Genomic DNA, 21,200 nt, shown 5'->3' with positions numbered 1-21,200 from the left:
GGGCGCAGGCCCAACGCCCCAGCTGCGGGAGGAGACCAGCTAGCCTGAGTAAAGAGGGAGGAGGGCAGGGAGGGCCGGAGGCCCGGCTCAGATGGGAGAGGACCTGCCGCATGGGCACGAAGCCCCGAGTTCAGCCCTCCGGGACCAAAAGGAAACGTCACTACCGAGAAGAGTACCCGGGGCGTTATTCTCCTCTGGTGACTCAGTGGCTGTGCTGCCTGCCTGTGCTGCGGCGTGCTTCAGCCATTCACCCCTTCACCTCGCACTTCGGTGTGCCCCCCCCCCCCACGGTGTGCTTTCCTTGTGCTGGAGGATGGGCGTGGGGCCGTTTCTGGCTTCAGGCTGTTAGGATGAGATCGCCGTGCGCGTTGGCGTTCACGGCGGGTGAGGGAGGGCGGAGAAGCCAGCGCCTCGCGGCGGGCGGCCGAGTCCGGCCGTCTAGGTGTGTTTGACTTCCGCAGACACGGCCAGCCGCTCGGCCACCGTGCCGTGCCGCGGGCCCTTCCGCCGCCGCCCTCCCCAGCGCCCGCGGTCACGCTCGTGGCTGTGCCGCGGAGCCCACGGTGCTTTTCGTCGTGGTCCCCTAGCCACGCGCGGCCATGCTGCTGACCGCTCGCCGGGCCTCCCTCACGAGGCGGGGCCTGAACGTCCACACCCCTCGGCTGTGACCGTGCTTTCAAGTTGACGCGTCCCGGTGCACCGCCCTTGTCAGGTCTTGATGGAAAATACTTGGCCCAGTTCCCAACGTCATTGTCTTACTGATCTCGTGCAGCGACCACAAGTTTTAACCTCTGAACCGAACGTCTTGATTTTCCTCTTAGAGGATATTGTGTTTTTCATCTCCAGTGTAAGAAGCCCGAGTGTGTGCCACAGGTGTGATGTTTGCTCTTGTTTTCCTCTGGGATTTCCGTGGCTTGACCTTGTCCGTCTAGGTCTGTGATTGGTTGATTGATTGCCTGGCTCATGCGAGGTTGCTAGGATCAAACCCAAGGCCGGTGCCTCCCAGGAGGGTTCTACCACTGAGCCACACTCCCGGGCCAAAGGGTTCCTTCCCAGCTAGTTCTGGTGTGTGACATGGGAGAGTGTCGGGGTCTTTAGCCCCCTGTGCTCCCTGACCCACAGGAGAGACGGGGAAAGGCACACCCCGACCGGACGAGCCAAGAAAGGAGAAGGGCCGGCAGGCCGCCCGCACCCAGCCCTCCCTCACCGGAGGAGTCGAGTTGGTGCAAGATCTCACTTATTGGGGAAGTACGTGCCACTAATATAAGGCACAGGAGCCAATCAGGTCTAAGATTGGCAGGAAGGGGAGGCACGGGCTGTCCATCAAGGGCGGAAGAGCCGGGGCGTCACAGCCCACAGAACCGCCTCCGGGTTATCACCAAAGACACTTGTAGCAGCTGTGCGTTGTTGTTAGGCGCCGCCATCTTAGCCACACGTGGCCCCAAGACTGAGAAACAGGTGGGGCAGTTAGTTGACTTCCAGGTGTGCCCCACAGGAGAGCACTTGAGGTTGGTTTTCGCTGGACGTTGGTTTTCGCTGGAGGTTGGTTCTCGCTGGAGGTTGGTTCTCGCTGGAGGTTGGTTCTCGCTGGAGGTTGGTTTTCGCTGGACGTTGGTTCTCGCTGGAGGTTGGTTCTCGCTGGAGGTTGGTTCTCGCTGGAGGTTGGTTCTCACTGGAGGTTGGTTTTCGCTGGAGGTTGGTTCTCGCTGGAGGTTGGTTCTCGCTGGAGGTTGGTTCTCGCTGGAGGTTGGTTGTCACTGGAGGTTGGTTCTCGCTGGAGGTTGGTTCTCGCTGGAGGTTGGTTCTCGCTGGAGGTTGGTTTTCGCTGGACGTTGGTTCTCGCTGGAGGTTGGTTCTCGCTGGAGGTTGGTTCTCACTCGCTGGTGCTCCAGGCTTTCAGTCGGAAGGTGGAACGTTGACGCGTCGGCGCGGAGCTTTGGCGGTGCTTGTGGACTTCATTCTCCGCGGACAGCCGACAAAGGGCTCTTGTGAACCCCTCGACAAGGCTGGCCTCAACCCACAACCGTCTGTGGGTCTCTCTCTGAAGGGCATTTCTTAGAGGCAGCCAGCGATCACTTTTGGCTGTTTCAGCCTCGTACTTGCATCTGTCATTTGCATGCCATTTGCATTCCGTGTGACTGTAGATGTGGTTGGTTTCGATCTCCTGTCTTTCTACTTGTTTTCTACTCGTTCCCTTTGTTGTTTTCTTTTTTTTTTTTTTTTTTTTGTCTTCAGTTTCTCGCACGTCTTTGGGATACTGAGCGTTTTCTAACGCTGTTCTGGGTTCCTCTCTTGGCTTCCGAGCTGTGTGTGTTCTATTTCTTTGTGGTTGGTTGGCCTTGGTTTCACCCCAGCCTGCCATGGGGGGCCGTGCCCCTTCCCGGCGTAGCGGGCCCTGTGCTCAGGTGCTTCCTTCATGGTTTGCATGTTACTGACTCCAGGTGTATTTTGAACCCCACAAGGCACGGATAGGATTTTTGCTCTCGACAGGCCTGTTGTGGACTTCGGTGCTCGACGTGGCCCTCCTCCAACCCTGGCGCTCCGGCTGTAACCCCTCCTCTGCCTGGAGGGGCAGCTCTCGCCGCAGGCAGTGCGATGTTAGCGGGCGGTGTCTCCTTGTCTCTCGGCGGGCGCGTGTCTGCGGAGGGCTGTCGGTTGTCTCGCGCGTCTGTCTCCGTCTGTCATGTCTCCTTTCCTCTGGCAGCTGAAGTTGTACCACTGACTTCCAGGAACTGACGGCGGGTGCCCATCCTGTGGGGCTTTTGTCTCATCTGTGCATGGTTCCTTGGCCCCCTGCGGGCTTGGGGGGCCCCCACCTCTCGTCAGCCAGCCGTGGGGATTTGCTCGACCCTCCCCTTCCTGTCTTCTCCGTGGCTCTGCTTCCTGGACAGGAAGACGGTCTGTCGCTCTCTCCCCCCTCACCTGGGTGGGCTTCATTGTCTTTCCAGACTTTCTTGACACCTCTTTAAACATTACATCTTCAACGTCAGTGGTGTTTTTCTCTTCAGCATCCAGCGTGTCCTTGATCTCATTCGGTGAAATCTTCATTCCTGATGTACGTTTCAGCCTGTCAGTGCAGGGAAACAAAGTCAGGCCCGGCCAGAGAAGGACTGCGCAGGACAAGTATCGCTTAGGCAGGGGAGGCTGGGAGACGGGACAGCTGTGTTCAGATATTTACAAGACAGGCAGAGTTTTGTGTAACTTAGGTCTGATAGAAGATGGATGTGGACTCAGTCTATCGAAGGGAAGAACTGAGGAAGGAGACCCGGGTGGTAAGCAAGGCAGCCAGCTGCAGGCCTGAGCTCCCTCCGGAGGTTCTGATCTGCAAAGGCCTGGCGGGCCCGAGGTCAGGGAGCCGCGGCTGTGGGCACCGGGCGGCCGCCCTCGGGTCCCACGGAGGAGTTTGGGGAACTAGAGGTGTGTGAATCGTATTCGGGATGTCCGGGGAGGGACCAGACAGGAAGAGGCGTTTCTTCTGACTGTGCCAGGGACCCCAAAACAAAAGACACCTGCTGCTGCTGCTGCTGCGGGTTGGGGTTTAACACACTCTTTAGAAAAGGGGTGGGGCAGAACCGTGCTCCTCAGAGAGAGAAGTCTCCGAGGAAAGGTTGGTGCCGGGCCTGGGGCTGCTCTGTCCCTCAGGACCAGCCTGTGAAGCCAACCCTGTTCATTCTTCCTCCGGGAGAAGGCGCTATGGTTTCCCTGGCAACACCCACACGCCCCGCGGGTCTGACTCCTTTCCAGTTCCATTCCCAATTAGGTCGACGCCCCCTGAGGGTGTCTGGGAATCCGTAGCATTCCAGGGTTTCTCTGGGAGACACAGCCGGGGCCCCGTGGGCCCCGTCCTCCAGGAGTCCAGCCGGGAAAAGGGCCTTGGGGTCTCATGTTTCCCTCCAGAGCTGCTCCTTAGGGATTCTTCCTTCTCTCAGTGCGGACCCCGGCCCCGGCCTCCAGCTCCCGCCTGCCTGGCCTTGCTGTTCTCAAGGTTAGGGATTCGTCCTGACCAGGCTGCCCTCGGCGAGGGCCTGCCAGCAGCCCGCCCGCCCTTGAACCTGCAGGCCACATTTACAACGGCAGTAAAAAAAAAAAAGAACCTCAGGAGAGGAAGTGGAACTCTGTGTCCTGGCCAGCCCGCGGCCACCTGACCCAGCTCCGCGGAGTCCGTGGCAGCCTTTCCCCCGCCTCTCCCTGCAGAAAAGAGTATTTATTATAAAGAACATGACTTTCGCCAGGCACCAGTGTCTTGCTCCTATAAATCCCAGTTACTCTGGGGCAGGGGGGGTGGCTGAGAGCTGAGGATCACAGTTCAGAACCACCATGGGCAAGAAAACTAACATAACTCCTATCTCCATTTAACCATTACCAAAAAAAAAGAAAGAAGTGGAGATAAGGGCTGGGGATATGGCCTAGTGGCTAGAGTGCCTGCCTCGTATTCATGAGGCCCTGGGTTCAATTCCCCAGCACCACATATACAGAAAATGGCCAGAAGTGGCGCTGTGGCTCAAGTGGCAGAGTGTTAGTCTTGAGCAAAAAGAAGCCAGGGACAGTGCTCAGGCCCTGAGTCCAAGCCCCAGGACTGGCCAAAAAAAAAAAAAAAAAAAAAAAGAAGTGGAGATAAGGCACAAGGGGCAGAATGCCAGGCTTAAGTGAAAAGCTAAAGCCCAGCACCCAAGCCCTGAGTTCAAGCCCCAGTACACCACACACAGAAAAGAACATGCCTTTCCATAGGAAAGAAGAACAGACCACTGTGACCCGGGCCGGGTCAGCATCTAGGGGCACAGAGACTCTTGGGAGCCAGAAAGGAGGAGCCCCCGATGGGAAGAGCTGTGAACACAGGCGTTCTGTGTTTGCTGAACCTCTTCTAGAAAACTGCCCGGCTACAGGGGCACCCCGCCATATCGCAGCTACATGCACAGCTGAGGAAGAAAGTCTGGAGTCCCAGATTTTGAGGCCCAACCTGAACAACATAGTAAGAGGCCACCTCAAAAAATGTGTATATTATATATATATGTACATATATATATATATGAAAATAAAATCAAGGCCAGGCACTGATGTCTCACGCCTGTAATCCTAACTACTCAGGAGGCTGAGATCTGAGGATAAAGGTCAGAGCCAATCCAGAGAGATAAATCTGTAAGGTTATTTCCAGTTAGCCAACCAAAAAGGAAAATGAAAGCGGAGATGTGTAGAGGGCCAGCCATAGGCCTAGAGTTCAAGTCCCAGCACTAGCGCGTGTGCGCATGCGCACGCACACACACACACACACACCTTGAAAACTTTTATTTTTCCCTAGTCCTGGGTGATAATCCTGTCGCTAGCTGATTCTTGCCTTTCATTAGAGAACGTGCTACAAAGCATGGGGAACATGGGGCAGACGGTTGCAGTCCGCTTGTGACAGTGGCCTTGGAGTCGCCGGTCGCCACCCCTGGCCTGAGGCAGCTCAGCCCGCGGCAGGTCAGGCCGGGCGTCTCCCCAGTTCTCTCTCTCACCGCTGCCATCCACAGGGGTTGCGGGGCGCCCACCCGAGCACCTTCTGCCCGCCCTGAGCCCATCTGAACGCCGGGTGGCCATGGTGCCCACAGCCCGCGGGGAAGGACCGGGAGGCCGCGGTGCCCACCAGGCGGGCGCCGTGAGCCTGGAGCGGTGGCCGCCACCGCGCAGAGGCCCCACGTCCCTTCTTGAGGGCTCGGGGCGCTGTGCTCCTGCCCTGGCCGCCCGCGGGTGCCCACGGTGTCCTCCGGGCACTGACGACCTGGGCACGCTCTCCCACGCAGCTGAGGAGGGGGTGCACGCTGCCCTCCTCCAGCCGCCGCCTCCCCCAGGCCGCAGGACCGGCCTCCCCCGCACCCCGTGGGCCCCACGGGCCAAGGCCCAGCCCGCCTGGCTCCCCTGGGCCTGGCTCGCGTTCTGTTTCCCAGGTCAGAGGTCAGGGGTAACTCCGCTGCCCGTTTCCAGCACCTTCCCTGTAGTAGCTGTGTGCAGAGGAGAGCAGAAGGGGGATTAGGATCCTTCTCTCTGCACTTCCTGGGAAGATAACGGGGGGGGGAGGGGGGGGATGGATGCAAAGCGCTGAGCGGGAAGCAACCTTGGGGTACCGAACGGCCCGGCGGCGGCGGCGGCAGCTCTGGAAGGGCAGGGCTTTCGGGGAGCGGGAACGCCTCCTCAGGTCTGAACTCCCCCGAGCACAGCGGGCCCTGGGGATGCGTCCAAGCCAAGTTCCTGCCTGAGATTTGAGCACAGATGTGTTGCTCGTGAGAAATAATAATGCTTCTTAATAATATTTTCTATATTTAGCGCGATTTCACTGCGAAGCTGTGAGGCTTCTGGGCTCTAGAAGCGCAGCCTTAGTCATCTTGGGCTCGAGTTATTTTTAACACCATGGGATGCCGGGTTATAAACGGGATGGTGGGGTTCACGCACCCCTAGGGATACTTCAGCCAACCAAGCCAGCCGCCGTGAGCAGCTCCCCGCAGGCCGGGGCGGAGACGCGGCTAGCCCATAGCCACGCAGAGCCCGGGGGTGAAGGCCTCCTGCTTGGCACGGTTGCCGGTCGACTGTAGCCGCCGGTAGCTGCTGCACGGCGGGCTGTGCACGCGTCCGCGGAGCCCGCGAGGGCCGGGCGGGCCGTTCCCAGTGCGCCCAGCCTGTGGGCACCCCGGGCAGGAGCGCGTGGGTCCGCATGCCAGGCAGTGCCCGGCCACCCCCACCAGCGATGGGGAAGGGCTCCCCGGCCCCCTCCACCCCAGCACCGGCTGCCCTCGAGTTCTTAAATTGGGTTCCACCCTCCGGTAATTTCAATACGCGCTCCTCGGATGTGGAACCTGGTTGGCTTGTTTCGTTTGTTGCTCCGGTACTGGAGCTGGAACTCAGGGCCTGGGCACTGCCCCTGGCTTTTCCTCTCCAGGCTGGCCCTCTACCATTTGAGCCACAGCTCCGCGTCTGGCCTTTGGGTGGCCAGTGGCGGTGGGAGCCTCATTGATTTCCTGCCCAGGCTGGCTTCCCACCGTAACCCGTAGCTCTCAGCCTCCTGAATAGCTAGGGTGACCGGCGTGAGCACCCCGTGTGGAACACACTTAGGTCTTCCTTGCCGCTCCTTCCTGTCCCTTCGCGGTGCCATTCGGTTGCTTTGAGTTGGTTGGTCTACGTATGACAGCGCTGCATAGACTGATGTTGTATGTTTACAGCAAAACTGAGTGACCAGCATGGCGTCTCCCTGTGTTTCTCCACACCCAGAATGCCTCTGCCACACCAGCGCCCTGCACGTTGGGAGTTGGTGAACCCATGGCGACGCTTACCGGCCAAAGTCCACAGTCCACACAGGATTTGCTCCGGGCTCTGCACGGTCTCTAGGTTTGAGCAAATGTCTAGAGTCGTGTGTTCACCATCACAGCATCAAACAGCCCGGCGAGTCTCCTGGGCGACCCTGGGCTTGTTGACACACACTTGCCATGCCGCCACCTCGGAAGGCCCAGGCGGGAGGGTCTCCCGAGCCCAGGAGTTCCCAGAGGCCGGCCTGGGCCCGGTCATGGAGCCTGTGTCTGGCCAGGCTGTTCATCCCTCAGGCCCCGCCTCTGATCGGGTCACTGTCTGGGCCACGTGGTTAGAATGTCCCAGCGCAGCCTTTCCCGGTCGGCCGCCTCCCCCTCCTAGTGCGAACGCCCAGTTCTGTGCCCGTTCAAGGCTTGTCAGCATGGGATAAGCCTCATCGGCGGGGCATATCCCAGTTTCTTCATTCACTCAGTCACGGAAGACGGCTCCGTTGCCACCCAGCCGTGGTAATTGTGCATTGGTGTGCTGGTCAAGGTGTAGCCAGAGTTCTTCCTCTCCCGCCAGACACCGAACGGCAGGGTGACTGAGCCCTCGGGAAGAGCCGAGTTAGCTCTGCAGAAGCTGAGTAAAGACGAGGCAGCTGTGTGATCTGGCTTGATCCTCCTCCTCCTCCTCCTCCTCCTCCTCGCCGTCTTTGAGCTGCTGCCACACTGCCTTCCTGTCTACACTCATTCAATTCCCAGAAGATACTGTGATTTTTGCTTTAAATAACCAGTTGAGCTTGGTGGGGTTTTTTTTTTTTGAAGAAATTATGAAAAACTTAAAGATAATGTTTTAGTCATTGCCTGCACATTTCCGATGCCTTTATTTCTTCCTGCTCATTGCAACTTCCTGTGGTATTGTGCTCCCTTCAGCCTGAACATTTTCTTCTTTCTTGTAACAATCCCTTCGTGGAGGTCTGGCAGGGACTGATAGTCTCCGATTGTCTTTACCTTGCCTTCCTGTCTCCATTTTGCCTCGATGGAAGGATTGTTGTTCAGAGTATGGAACTCTGTGCTTTTCTTTTTCTTTAGGAAGGTTGTGGCTGGGTTGTTTTTCTTTCTCCTGGCCTCTGTTGTTTCTAATGGAAACTCAGCTTGTGTGTTGTTACGACTCCCGCTGTGGGATGGGTCATCTTTCCCCAGGCTGTTTTCTTCGGAGGACAACTCAAGAGCCTGAGTTGTCTTTTCTCTTCATCCTTGGGTTTCAGGCTTGTCTGGGATGGCTCTGGACCTGACTGCCCTTCCACTGAACTGTCTTACTCATCACTGAGTTTTCATGGTCCATAAATTAGCAACATTTACAGTCATTATTTTGTTTCAGGCAGTCCTGGGGCTTGAACCCAGGGTCTGAACTTGCTAGGCAGGTGCTCTATTATGCCTCCTGCCGTTTTTTTTCTTTTTTCCACGTTGATAATTTCTTGAATCAAGGCTTGCATTTTTTTTCCCCAGGCCAGCCTAGACCCAAGAGATGCACACCAATATAACCAGCTTGTGAACTGAGGTGGGGTTTTACTAATACCACCCCCCCCCCCAACTTGAACTGCAATTCTCCCAATCTCTGCCTTCTGAGAAGCTGAAACTATAAGTATGAGTCACTGTACTAGGCCATTATTTACTTCTTCAGGTGCATTTTATCCACCTCTTCTTCTGAGATTAAATGTCCTCAGTGTTGGAAGGTTTGCTGTTATTCCTTGGGCAATGGGGGCTTCTAGTCTTTCTGTTTTTAGGTCACTTGTCTTTCTATTCTTCAGATTGAGTAGCATGCATTGATCTGTCCCCCAACTCTCTGACTGTTGTGCTGAAGCCAGACTGTTATAAATATATCCATGAATTTTTTATTTCAGGTATGCTTTTTAATTCTAAAAATTTTACTGGGTTGTCACTTGTAGCTTTCTCCCCTGAGATTCTACCTCTCTTAGCTCTTTACTAACTTCTTGTGCTGGGGTCCTTGGACCTGTTACAATTGACTTACTGGGGTCTCAATGTGTTTGTTTCAGGTCCTGGATTCGGTTCTGGGTCACCTAGACTTCTACTGGGTGGCGTCCTTCCCTGGTCTGTGGTCACGGTTCCCATCTCTTCGCGTGCCTGTGCTATTGTTGTGTATCAGCATCATGGAAAACACACTGCAGAGTCTCTAAACTTGGTCATCTATCGGTCTGTCAGTAAATTGTGGACCGATGACGTTGAACCTGGGGAGGCTTGGTGTTGTGGGTTAGACCTTCAGTGCTGCCCCTCACGCGTGTGTGCAGAGAGCTCAGTGCCCCAGCTAACGGGGCTCTAGGAAAGTGGAGGAACCTTTCGACGGTGAGCCGAGATGAAGGAAGTGAGGCCATGGGGAGGCGTGGCCCTGGAGGGGTATCGGGACCCCAGCCCCCTCTTCTCTCTGTGTCCTAGCCACCATGATGCTAGCAGCCTGGTTCCGCCGTGCTGTAGGCCCAGGGGTCCTAGGGCGGCTTGACATGGCAGGACCGTGGACCGAAGCCTCTGGAACCATGAGCTAAAATCCTTTCTTCCTTTCTTTCTGGTTCTCTTGGCGTGTGGCTAGCATGGTGGAAAGTTGGGCGACGCTGGCGTTATGCCTGGTTGGGGTGGGTCTCTGGAGTAACACTCTTGGGGTGTCCTCTGAGGTGTTGACCAGCGTCCGTACCTGGACTGGGCTCGGCCGGCGTGCGCGAGGAGCAGGAGGGTTTAGACGGCACGTGGAGCCCCAGGACTTCCTTCTTTGGGGGCTCCCTCGCGTTTCCACGTTCCCCGGCCAGTGACTCCTCACCCCCTGCCGCTTCGCTCAGGCTGGCGCTCTGTCAGCTGAGCCACGCCTCCGTCTGCTAAAGGATTGGTTCTTTCTCCTTCTTTCCTTTCCCGGTCCTTTCCCCGCTGCGGCCTCCGCCCGTACCCCGGCGTGCGGCTCTGCCATTGAACGTCCTGGTGAAGGGCACGCGTGGGGCGTTCATGCCTCTGGCCGGGCAGTGAGCTGCTGGCTCTTCCTTAGAGCACCTCCAGCACTGGCTGTGCTGTGCAAGGCCCGCCGGTGCCGTACGGCCCCTCGTTCACGCGGGGAGGCCCGCTTTCCACCCCCCTGCGCGCGTCCTGTCCTGCGTGCAGCAGGATGCGTCCTTACTGGATCCCAGGCGATCCTGACACTGCTCTTTCTGGACTGCGCCGTGTGGGGACCGTTCGACGCCGGTCAAAGCCCCAGACCCACGAAGGGAACAGAACGGGAAGCCCTTGGGCCTCCAGAGAACGCAGCTTGTCGGCGTCTGTGCCACCGTCCGGCGGGGGATCGAGGCCCAGCCTCGTGTCCAGTCCGCGGCTGCTTCCCGCGTGCTCACCTTTGTTCTCTGTGGGGGAGATGTTGCCACCCCTCTTCCCCCCTCCTCCCCCCTCCTCCCCCACTCCCCCCATCTCGTCTCTGCAGCCCTAAAGCAGGAGCGTGACGAGGGCGGGGTAATGTGGGCTCCGGGGCTGGTGCTGCCGCCCACCTTCTCCGAATGCCCTCTGCCCACCCCAAGCCCCCGGAACAGCACCCAGGCCCAAGGGTTGCTCAGGAGAGGTGCACAGGGCTGTGGTCTGTGATGCGGCGAAGGAGAAAGCCCACGAGCCTCCCCAGACCTCATTCTGCGTGCAAACTCGGCCTTGGGGGGAGAGGAGGAAGGTGTTATACCCACTCGTGTCGAGTCAGAGGCAAGCGGTGCGGAGCGTGGACGCCGCCTTCCCCAGGAAGGAAGGGGGGGGGGGGATCCTCAATCCCGAGCTGCCCTCCAGGGAGGCCGGGAACCGGAATCAGCAGGCAGCCACAGGCGCTCCGGAATGTGGCGGGGACCTTGGCGTGCCTGGGGGCTCGGGCTGGCTGGAATGATCTGGAACAGCCCTGTGGCTACCGCGCGTGTGATTGCTCCGCGGGCCGGGCCCGCGTGAGGGCCCTGTGCCTTTAAGAAGCAAGGAGCGGACGCGGTTAATCATGTAACTTTATTGTGCTCCTGGGCGATAAAGGAAGTGTTCCCCTCCTCTCTCTGGATGTCTACTTTATGATGTCCATAAACAGTGAACCGTAAATGGCTGTTCTCGACCTGCCGTCCGGAGGGCGGCCGCGGGGGCCAGAAGAGAGCGGAGGGGGCAGGAGGTGAGTCGGCCCTTCTTGTTTTTCTGGAAGAGGGCTGGTGACACCGCCCCTCACAGGAAGGAAGCCGGGCAGCCCGTCCCCGGCAGCGCCCCGGCCCCCCGGGTTGGGCCTGGACCAGAATGGAGTCGATGGCCTCCCCCTCCCCCCCCCTCGCTATTTGGGGGACCTCTTTGGGGCCAAGTTTTCCTTAATGAAAGGCTAAAGGAAAAGCAAAAACCCGAGAGGCTCGGGGATCTGTTTGTGGGAATCGTGCCCCGGGGAGAGCATGCTTCTAGAAGGATGGCTCAGGGGTCGCCCTGCCTCTTCCAGTGAAGACTCACAAGGTGTAGCGTGCGCACCGCGCGCCGCGTGGTCTGAGACACGGGTGGCACAAGTGCCACGGGCTCAGGCGTGGCCCACGTGAGCCGGGTGGGGGTTCTCCCGCTGCTGCTGCTGCTGCGGGTCAGAGGCTGGCGTGCAAAGGCCCAGGCCCCGGGCCGCTTCCCTCCATGCAGGGGTGGGGCCGGCAGGGCAGGAAGCCGGCTTCCTCAGCAGGTGAGTGGGTGGGGTCCAGAGCAGCCGGGGCGGGGCCAGGTGGGAGGCGAGGTGACTGGCAGAGGCTGGGAGGCGAGCTGCTGTCAGGTGACTGGCAGAGGCTGGGGGCGGGGCCAGGTGGGAGGCGAGGTGACTGGCAGAGGCTGGGGGCGGGGCCGGGTGGGAGGCGAGCTGCTGTCAGGTGACTGGCAGAGGCTGGGGGCGGGGCCGGGTGGGAGGCGAGGTGACTGGCAGAGGCTGGGGGCGGGGCCGGGTGGGAGGCGAGCTGCTGTCAGGTGACTGGCAGAGGCTGGGGGCGGGGCCGGGTGGGAGGCGAGGTGACTGGCAGAGGCTGGGGGCGGGGCCGGGTGGGAGGCGAGGTGACTGGCAGAGGCTGGGGGCGGGGCCGGGTGGGAGGCGAGCTGCTGTCAGGTGACTGGCAGAGGCTGGGGGCGGGGCCGGGTGGGAGGCGAGGTGACTGGCAGAGGCTGGGGGCGGGGCCGGGTGGGAGGCGAGCTGCTGTCAGGTGACTGGCAGAGGCTGGGGGCGGGGCCGGGTGGGAGGCGAGGTGACTGGCAGAGGCTGGGGGCGGGGCCGGCCTCCCCTGCCCACTCACCCGTGGAGCTGTGTGCACCCGGCGGCCACAGTTCCGGGAACAATGGGCGAGGCCGGAGCAGGTTCCGAGAAGCCCACGGCGGCTCAGGCAGTGGCCTCTGCCCCGTCACCCCGCCGGGCAGCACCGGGGCGCGTGACCAGCCTCCCCCACCCCCCGGGTCCCCAGGGCTCCGTGGACCCCAGCCCCTGGCCCTCCCTGCAAGCCCATGGCTGCATGGAAATGGTCTCAGAACGGCTCAAGCAAGCCCTGCCGGCCACAGCGCTGCCTGAGGGCGCTCATGTTCCTGGCTGCCCTGGCCCCCCGCCCCCCGCAGTGACTCAAGCAGGACCCCCGGGCCTCACGCAGAGGAGCTGCACGGGTGGCGGGGTGCTGCTCCCCGAGGGGCAGAGTCCTTAGGAAACGAGCAGCCTGGGACTATCAGCTGGCTCTCGCTCCGCTTCCCTCTGCATGGATCAGCGCCGTCGTGGGTCCACCTCCCCTTCCCTTGGAGACCCTCCCTTCGCTTTTGAGCAAACCTTGGGGTCCACGGGGACCCCCAAGACACAGTCATGTCCCATGAAGACTTGCCAGTATCTCTGTCACTGTTTATTCTTAGCGCTACTAAAACATGTCCCAGGGCTGGGAATGTGGCCTAGTGGTAGAGTGCTCGCCCCGCATACGGGAAGCCCTGGGTTCGATTCCCCAGCACCACATAGATAGAAAAAGCCAGAACTGGCTCTGTGGCTCAAGTGGCAGAGTGCTAGCCTTGAGCAAAAAAGAAGCCAGGGACAGTGCTCAGGCCCTGAGTCCAAGGCCCAGGACTGGCAAAAACAAAACAGAACATGTCCCAGAGCAAGTCCCTGGCATGGGCTGTGGTGTGAGCGCTGGGGCTGTGCCCCCAGGATGTGCTGTGCCCAGCAGGCAGGCACCGCCAGGCCTGTGCAATGCCACGCTCGCCCCAAGCCACGGGGTTCAGGCTCCCTGAGGACTCAGGGCGCTCCCGGGAGTTGAGCATTGCAGGCGGGTTGCTCCTAGGTAGAAACTGAAACGAGTTTTAAAAGAGAACCTGAAACTAGAAGAAGTCCTGTTAGGAAAGGGGCGGGCGAGGGGCGAGGGGAGGGTCAGCGGGGAACTGGGGAGATAGTCCTGGTCAACACAGGAAGTATGCAGCCGGGTACCGGTGCCCGGGTCTATAATCCTAGCTGCTCAGAAGGCTGAGATCTGAGGATTGCAGTTCAAAGCAGCCCAGACAGACAAATCCCAGAACTGCTTAGCTCCAGTTAACCACCAAAAACGCTGGAAGTGGAGCTGTGGCTCACTTGGCAGAGTGCCAGCCTTAAGCAAAACAGAGCTAAGTAAGGGACATCACCCAGGCCCTGAGTCCAGCCCCAGTACCAACACACACACACACACACACACACACACACACCACGAAATGTGCAAATACAGATATGCCACAGGGAAACGATTAATAAGCCCAATTAATGTGCATTCATAATGGTGATAAATGAGCACTTTCAGGGCATTGTAGGTGGGATCCTGGCTGCTCAGGACAGAAGTACAGATAAGGTGACAGCAGGTAGTGCCAGCCACACTGAGCTCCCAGTGACAACAGTGGCAGTGAGGACCCAAGAGGAGAAGGCAGCAGGCCCGGCACAGCCCGGAGGATCTCGAAGCCCTGACGGTGGCGCAGTGGGGCCTGGAGGGTCTCCCAGCCCTGACCGCGGCCCGTGGGGAAGCTCTGAAATGCGCTGGCAGGAAACGGCGCTGGAGGAAGTTCTGCACTGCGAGCTCTCTGTGCCACGCCGCACGCCCGGCACCGGAGTGCCGGGTGGGTGATGGCGGCGGGTGGCCACGGAGGCTCTGGTTGCGGACCCTCTCCCCGGGTGATGTTGGCACAGTGACCCGTGAGCCGAGGCACAGCTGCCGACGTCTGCTGCTGGCGCCCCTGCCCCGCTCCGGGCTGCTGCTCACGTGCCCGTCCTTCCACAGCAGCCTACAGTGGTATGACCGCAGCCGCCTCGTAAGAGAAGCTCACGGCCCCCACTCCACGCCCCTTCCAAAATCATTCCAGCCCATTTGTCTTGATCAGTGTTAGGCCAATCCTGTCTGTCTCTGTTGAATTTTGAGATCAATATGGTAGGTCTGGCCATCATTTATACCATGTTTCATTTCACTCCCTAGTGTTTTGGAGTCTTCAGCATGTACCCTGCATGCTTTTATGGGTTTTATGCTATGTATCGTATCTTTCATTTCAGTGTCCATGTGACCTGTACTAGTATGCTTAAATGCAGCGGGATTTGGTATATCTGTCTGCCAGCCTGCGACCTTGCTGCTCTCCTTTGTCAGTTGTAGGATGTCTGACCGTCGGTTCCTTGTTCGGTGTAAGCCATGAGGTCGTGAGCAGAGGCGGTTTTCCGTCCTCCTTCCTGACCCACGTGCCTGTCGGTTCCTCCTCTTGCCCTGCAGCGCTGGTTGGAACTTGCCGTGTCGTGTTGAAGGGTGATGAGATCAGACGTCTTGCCTTGTAACTCTCGTAGGCAGAAAATATCAGTCTCTCACTGTGAAGTATGCTGGCTGAGGAGGTTTTTGTTCATGCCTTTTTAAAAAAATCAATTCAAGACAGTTCCTCTCCATTCCCATTTTTCTTAGACTTCCATCATGAATTTGTAGTGAGTTTTCCAAATGCTTTTTATGAATTAATGGATAGCCTCATCTCCACAGCCTGTTAATTCAATTTATTACACTAAATGGTTTTCCAACACCAAACCTACCTACTCTCCCTGGAATCACCAATTTAATCTTGATATATACTTACATTTTCCGACATTGCCGAATTCTAGTTCCTGAAGTATAGTTAATGGTTTTGTGTCTTTGCTCGTGCAGGGTACGGGTTTGTAAGCTGGTAGTTGTCTCTTCGTCGTGGCTCTGTAGATTTGCTTTCAGACAAATCCTACCGGCGTCATAACATGAATTGCAAAGTTCTGTTTTCTGGGAGAGCTGGGTTAGAATCCTTAACTTCTTAAATATTTGGGAGCTCTCACCAGTGAAACTGCCTGAGCCTGGAGATTTCATTCCGGGAGCTTTTCAATCAAAAACCCATTTCCTTAGCGCTTAGGGGCTGTTGAGATTACTCACTTCATCTGGGATAAGTTGTGGTAGGAATGGGTCTGCTTTATCTGCGATACTGAATTGCTGGATTTGGGTGTTATCGCTGAGGCCCTGTGGTGGCTCCTTGTATATTCGTGGTACTGGCCATTTCCATCTTCTCTGCTTCTTTGACAGTCTTGCTACGCTTACTCATCTTCCCAGAGAACCAATTCTTTGTTCTCTTCATTGGTTTTCTACATTGCTTCTTTTCTGTTTCACTAGTTTCTACTCTGTTATCCCTTTCCCATCCTGCTGTTGTGTTGTTTTGCTTCTTTTTCTATAGTTATTAAAAGTAGAATCCAATAGAAGAGTTGAGATCCCCCCACCCCGTCTAATGTAGGCACTTAGTGCTATAAATTTCCCTGAGAGCAAAATTCAAATGTGTTATCTTTTCATTTTTATCTCCCCGGAGCCTTCCTCTTTGAAGTATGTGCAGTTTCTGAGCGCTCAGAGATTGTCCTGTTATCTTAATTTCTCGTGTTCATTTTCCTGGGGTCAGAGACCATACTGTCTGTGCTCTCCATTCTTTTCAGTTGGTTGAGGTTTGCTTTCTAGCCCAGAATCCGATCTGTCCAGGTATATGCCTCGTAGGCCACGGAAGAGAATGTGCGTTCTCTGCAGGTAGGTGAGGTGGCGTATAACTGTGGGTTATCTGAAGACTTGGAGGTCTTTGACCGAGCTATGGGCACCCCCTTTTCTAAAGATTGCATCACGAGTCATCTAAGCCCCGAGTCCACTTGGAGAGCATTTCCTGCGGCCCTGGCCGGCGGGCGCTGCACGCCTCCCCGCTCCGACCCGGCGCTCGCTAACGCCGGATCCTCAGACCGGCCAGCGGCCCGGCTGCGGCGCTCTGAAGGCGTCCTGGCCGACACGTTTGCCATCCGTAACATAAAGGCTTTCCTTTCCTCCTCGTCAAGCCATGGAAGGTGGAAGCCGGGGGCCTCGCGCGTCTGCCCCGGGACTTGGCAGCGTTAGGACGCAGGCCCTCACCCGCCCATGAGGAGGAGACTCGGGATTCAAGGCGGGTTTTTAATGAGACGCCTGGTGGCCACACTGGAATCGGGAAGCGTGCGGAGGGCGCGGAGGGCGCGGAGGGCGCGGAGGGCGCGGAGGGCGCGGAGGGCCCTGGCCAGGCAGCCGGTTCCTTGCGGGGAGCTGGGGTCGATTGTAAAGCAAGCCGCCGTGTGTGTTCCCGGAGGTCCTGTTGTGACTGAGATGGGGTCGCGGCGGCCATCAGTCCATGGGGGGGGGGAGGGCGCGGGGACAGTCAAGTCAGCTGTGCCCCAGGGAGGTGTCACGGGGGAGTTGTTGAAGGCAGCCATCTGGATGGGTCTGCTGTGGACCCGAGGGGTGACTGCCCTGCCCCCCCCCCGACGTCGGTCGTGCACGAGCCACACACAGTCACAGGAACTCGCGTGGGCGGGCGAGACGGGAGGGCCCCACGCTGAGCTCACAGCCGGGCCGGGGACACACGCCGTAATCCCGGCACTTGGAGCCTTAGCAGGGAGATGGACAGTCAGAGGCCAGCCTGGGCCACGCAGCGACACAACAGCTGAAAGAAGACACCCAGCAGCTCATTTAAATGGATCGTGTGTGTGCGTGCGTGCGTGCGTGCGTGTGCACGCGCGCGCCTGCCCATACGGGGGCTTGAACTCTGAACTTGGGGCCTCGCGCTCTCACTGGACCTAGGCTGGCCCTCGACCGCTTGCGCCATGCCTCTACGTCTGGCACTTTGGGTGGTGAATTGGTAAGAATCTCACGGGCTTCTTTTTGCCCGGACAGGCGTTGAGCCAAGATCCTCCGAGCTCGGCCTCCTGAGTACCTCGGGCCACAGGCCTGGGCCACTGGTGCCCAGCACGTGGGGTTTTGTTTTGTTTTTTTTCCTTTTATAAAATGAATATTGTTCAGTATGGAAAATTCAGGAACTATTGGGACGCGAACACGAGGAGAATTGGGCCGCGAGTGATTCGCGTGCTTCGGCCGCCGGCGCCCCTCTGAGACCCGCTTTCTCCCTGCGTGTCTGGGTTCCCGTGGAGGTCAGCGTCTCAGGGCGGGGTGCGCAGAACTGGGTCATGCGTTCCACAAGTGCCCTGCGCGGCGCCGGCCAGGAAGACGGGAAAGGGGCAGGTGACGGCCAGCCGGGGCCCGAGCCTCGTAAAACCAGCCCCAGCCCAGGTTTACGGGCCCGACGGGCCGGGGACACGCGCACCCCACCCGCCTGCTTCCTCCCCGAAGGCCCTGTGACGCTGTCCCAGGGTGGCTGTGCGCAGGACGTGCCTTGAACTCGTTTGATCACAGCGACTGCCCCCATAAAGTGAGCACTCAGGAAAAAGCACCCCACATTTAGAGACCCCAGGCCTGCTTGCTTTTCGTAACCGTGCAGGGGCCCAGAGAACACAGACCTAGGACGCTCTCCTGGGGGCCACTGGCAGCAGCGAGGAGGGACTCGAGACCCGGGGCCCGGGGAGCCCTAGGGGGCGGCTGGGGAGCCCGGGTGCCCCCGGGTAACCCTGGCAGTGCCCTGGCTGTCGCCCCGGCTGCCCCTCCCTCCCCACCCCTGCCCGGGCTCCAGCTGTCTTTCTTCTTTGCTTTGTAGAGAGAGAAGAGCTCACCCAGGGCGTGCTGGCGCAGGTGGCCGAGCAGTTCGCCAGGTACGCGTCCCCCGGGCGCCCTGCCGGCGCCGGGCCGAGGGTCTCCGCCGCCTGCCGCCCCCCCCCCCCCCCCCGGCTGCCGGGCCGCTCCCGTGGCCTCTGTAACTAAGCCAGCGTCACCGAGCTCGCTCTACCCAGCACCTTGTCTCAAAGCCCTGCCCCGCCGTCGCGTTCGGGACTGGGGCACCGTTTTAAAAACAAGCTCTCCGCGCGGTGGGGCTTCTTTTCTTCCAGTCGCCCTGCCGGCTGCACATCGCTGATTCCCCTGTGGCTTCTCACCCTCCCAGGGGGCTCTGGGGGTGGGCTCTGTGCCCACTAGGGTAGGGTGCAGTGCTGGGCTGGCCCCGGGTGTGAACTCCGGACTTCGTGCTCCCCCACCCCCACCCCCCACCCCGAGACGGTTCATTGCCCGGGTCACAGGAAGGAATGTCCCCGAGTCTGCCTGGGGACACCGAGTTCCTTGAAAGCTGCCCTGCCGGCCTCGGTCCCCACCTACTACCAGCTGCCCCGGGGAGCCGCCCATGGCGTGGGTCCAGGCTCGCCCGGAAGTGTTTAACGGGTTATATTTTGCTTTCCTTTTCTTCCTAGAGCATTTAAGATCAACGAGCTGAAAGCAGAAGTTGCCAACCACCTGGCGGTGCTGGAGAAACGTGTAGAACGTGAGTGGCTTTGTCCTTGTTGCTTCTGTGTCCTTTAGCGAGTGCCCCTAAGAACTCGCCGCTGGGAGCACGGCAACCTGGTTAGTGCCGGGGGGACGGGGGCGCCTGCCCCAGGGGACATGTTTGGGGGACCCCTTCGCTAGCAGCCGGGGCTCAAACAGACCTCAGCCTTGCGCTGTCTACTGGAAAGTAACGCACACGGAAGAGCAACGAGGGAGGTCCTGGGGTGAGCCTCTGCCCCCCACCCCCCGGCACCCACCCCCTGCTCGTGGAAACCCGGGCTCGGGCGATTCTGTGGAACGTGTCTGCAGCGTGCTCAGCTCGTGGTTTCCAGTCACCCCATGAGGAAAGTAGAAAAGCCATACTGAGCCAGAGAGAGCGCGGGTTCCCATCTCTTGGGTCACTGGAAAGCCCAGAGTCGGGGGGGGGGTGCGGGGGGGGAGAGCAGCTCACGATTGGACGCCTGCGGCTGGGACTCCACGCGCCTGCCCGGCCTGCGTCCACGCAGGTCCACTCACGCCATGGCGGCCGGACCGTCGCTGCCCAGGTGGAGGCCGGGCCATCAGTCCCACCTTTCCTTTTGGTGCCGGTACCGGGGTTTGAACTCGGGGCTGATGCTCTGTCACTTGAGCCACAGTCCCACGTTGGGCTTTTTGGATTTGTCCTCCTGGGCTGGCTGCAAACCTCAGTGTTCATATCACAGCCTCCTGAGCAGCTAGGATTTCCGGGGTGACCACCACAGCCCTGCTTTGGCACCTGGTTTATTAACTCAGGCTGAGTTAAAAAAAAAAAAAAAAGGTTCAAACAGGAGACCATTCAGGATCGGGCAACCACCCTTCTCCCCCCACCCCCCCCAAAAAAGTCTGCCTGATCAGTCTTTGTAAAATGGACTGACCCTTGCTTTTTTCATATCTTGTTCCAATTTCTTAAAACTTTTCAAGAAAAGAAACTTGGGAGGGTGAAAGCTGACTCGGTAAACGCGCCGCAGCGAGGCTTCTAGGCGTTTCAGCGTGCGTCCGCTTGTGCAGCCGTGAAGACGGCTCTGTTTTGCCTGTGGACGAAGCCACAGAGAGACGGAGTGGCCTGCTCAGGTCATCGGGCAATGCCCATCATTCCCGGTCGGCCCGCGTGGGGGGACGCGCGTGAGCCCCGCACCTCCAGTGGTGGCCGGGCGCGGGCGCGGGCACTGTCACCGGCCACGGGGGTGGGCAGGCCGGAGACGGCAGCCCTGGCCGGCCAAGGAGTGACGCCAGCACCTCGCTCGAAGCGCCCGGGAGCCGACCGAAAGCCCCGGAGCTGCGGCTCGAGGCCCCGAACCCAGTCCCCAGCACCTGAAGGGGAGAAGCCGCGTCTGCGGATGTGGCTTCGTGACAACGTGCTTGACCAGCGTGCACGAGGCCCCGGGTTCCGTTCCTCGGTACCCCATGCACAGAAAACCAAATGAACGGCTTCGTGGAGGAGGAGCTCCTCCGGGCTCCTTCACAGCAAGGATTAAAGGAAACTCACCGGGGCTTTGTCGGCCCTGCGCTTTAGAAAGGGTTTTGCGTCCCGGCTCCTGGGCAGCGCCCGCCGGCTCTCGAGAGAGAGAGCTCGGCGCCCCTGACGGCGCCCAGGCCCGCGCTGCGTCTCTGAGTCAGGGCTGGGGGGGTGGGGGGGCCGAGCGGGCCAGGCGCCCCCGCCCCCGCAACCAGGCTCCGAGTCCCCGCAGCACGCGTACGAAGCCGGGCAGCCCCGGGCCAGGCGCCCGCAGCCCGGCTGCAGGGGACACCGGGGAGCCAGCCTGGGTGACGTCAGCTGCGACAGTGCGTCCCCACGGGGCTGGAGGCAGAGGTTCAAACCCAGGGAACAGCAGGAAAGCGCTGGGCCTTGGGAGGAATCTGCTCCCGGCCTCTCTCCAGCACCTAATGACCGCCAGCGCGTCTGGGAACACCACGTCCCCCGGGCCAGCCTGTACCGTCACGTGGCCTGCCCGGGACCGTCACGTGGCCTGCCCGGGACCGTCGTGCCCCCGCCCGCCCGGCCCTCACGAGCACGCAGGCCTCGGAGTCCAGATGCTCTCGTCTCCGCCTCTCCAACTGCATGTCTGCAAAGGAGCCTTTCCTGGAGTCCCATTCTCGGCGTCGCGGGAGGTGACGACGTGAACCCAGGCCGCTGCTGGCGCCTCGCCCCGCCAACCCCGCTACTCAGAAGGCTGAGATC

At 59.5% G+C, this 21,200-nt stretch overlaps 1 protein-coding gene across 6 annotated transcripts in view; it reads left to right on the top strand.

Annotated features, from left to right (window-relative positions):
- The window catches only part of Pde9a (phosphodiesterase 9A), a 63,096-nt gene that overhangs the window by 20,788 nt on the left and 21,108 nt on the right, over positions 1 to 21,200 (top strand). For 2 of the 6 annotated variants that reach the window (XM_048346182.1, XM_048346183.1), the window contains exons 5-6: positions 18,288 to 18,342; positions 18,931 to 19,001. In XM_048346182.1, coding sequence (XP_048202139.1) covers positions 18,288 to 18,342; positions 18,931 to 19,001 — 126 coding nt within the window. Of the gene's footprint in view, positions 1 to 11,210; positions 11,434 to 18,287; positions 18,343 to 18,930; positions 19,002 to 21,200 lie in introns of those variants that run through there. The other 4 variants (XM_048346187.1, XM_048346186.1, XM_048346185.1 and 1 more) reach the window with 3 other exon arrangements.

Source organism: Perognathus longimembris, chromosome 5 (assembly GCF_023159225.1).
Source record: "Perognathus longimembris pacificus isolate PPM17 chromosome 5, ASM2315922v1, whole genome shotgun sequence".
NCBI classification, from domain to species: domain Eukaryota; kingdom Metazoa; phylum Chordata; class Mammalia; order Rodentia; family Heteromyidae; genus Perognathus; species Perognathus longimembris.
Note: the sequence above shows the minus strand (reverse complement) of the source record. Positions and strands in the feature narration are given on the sequence as shown.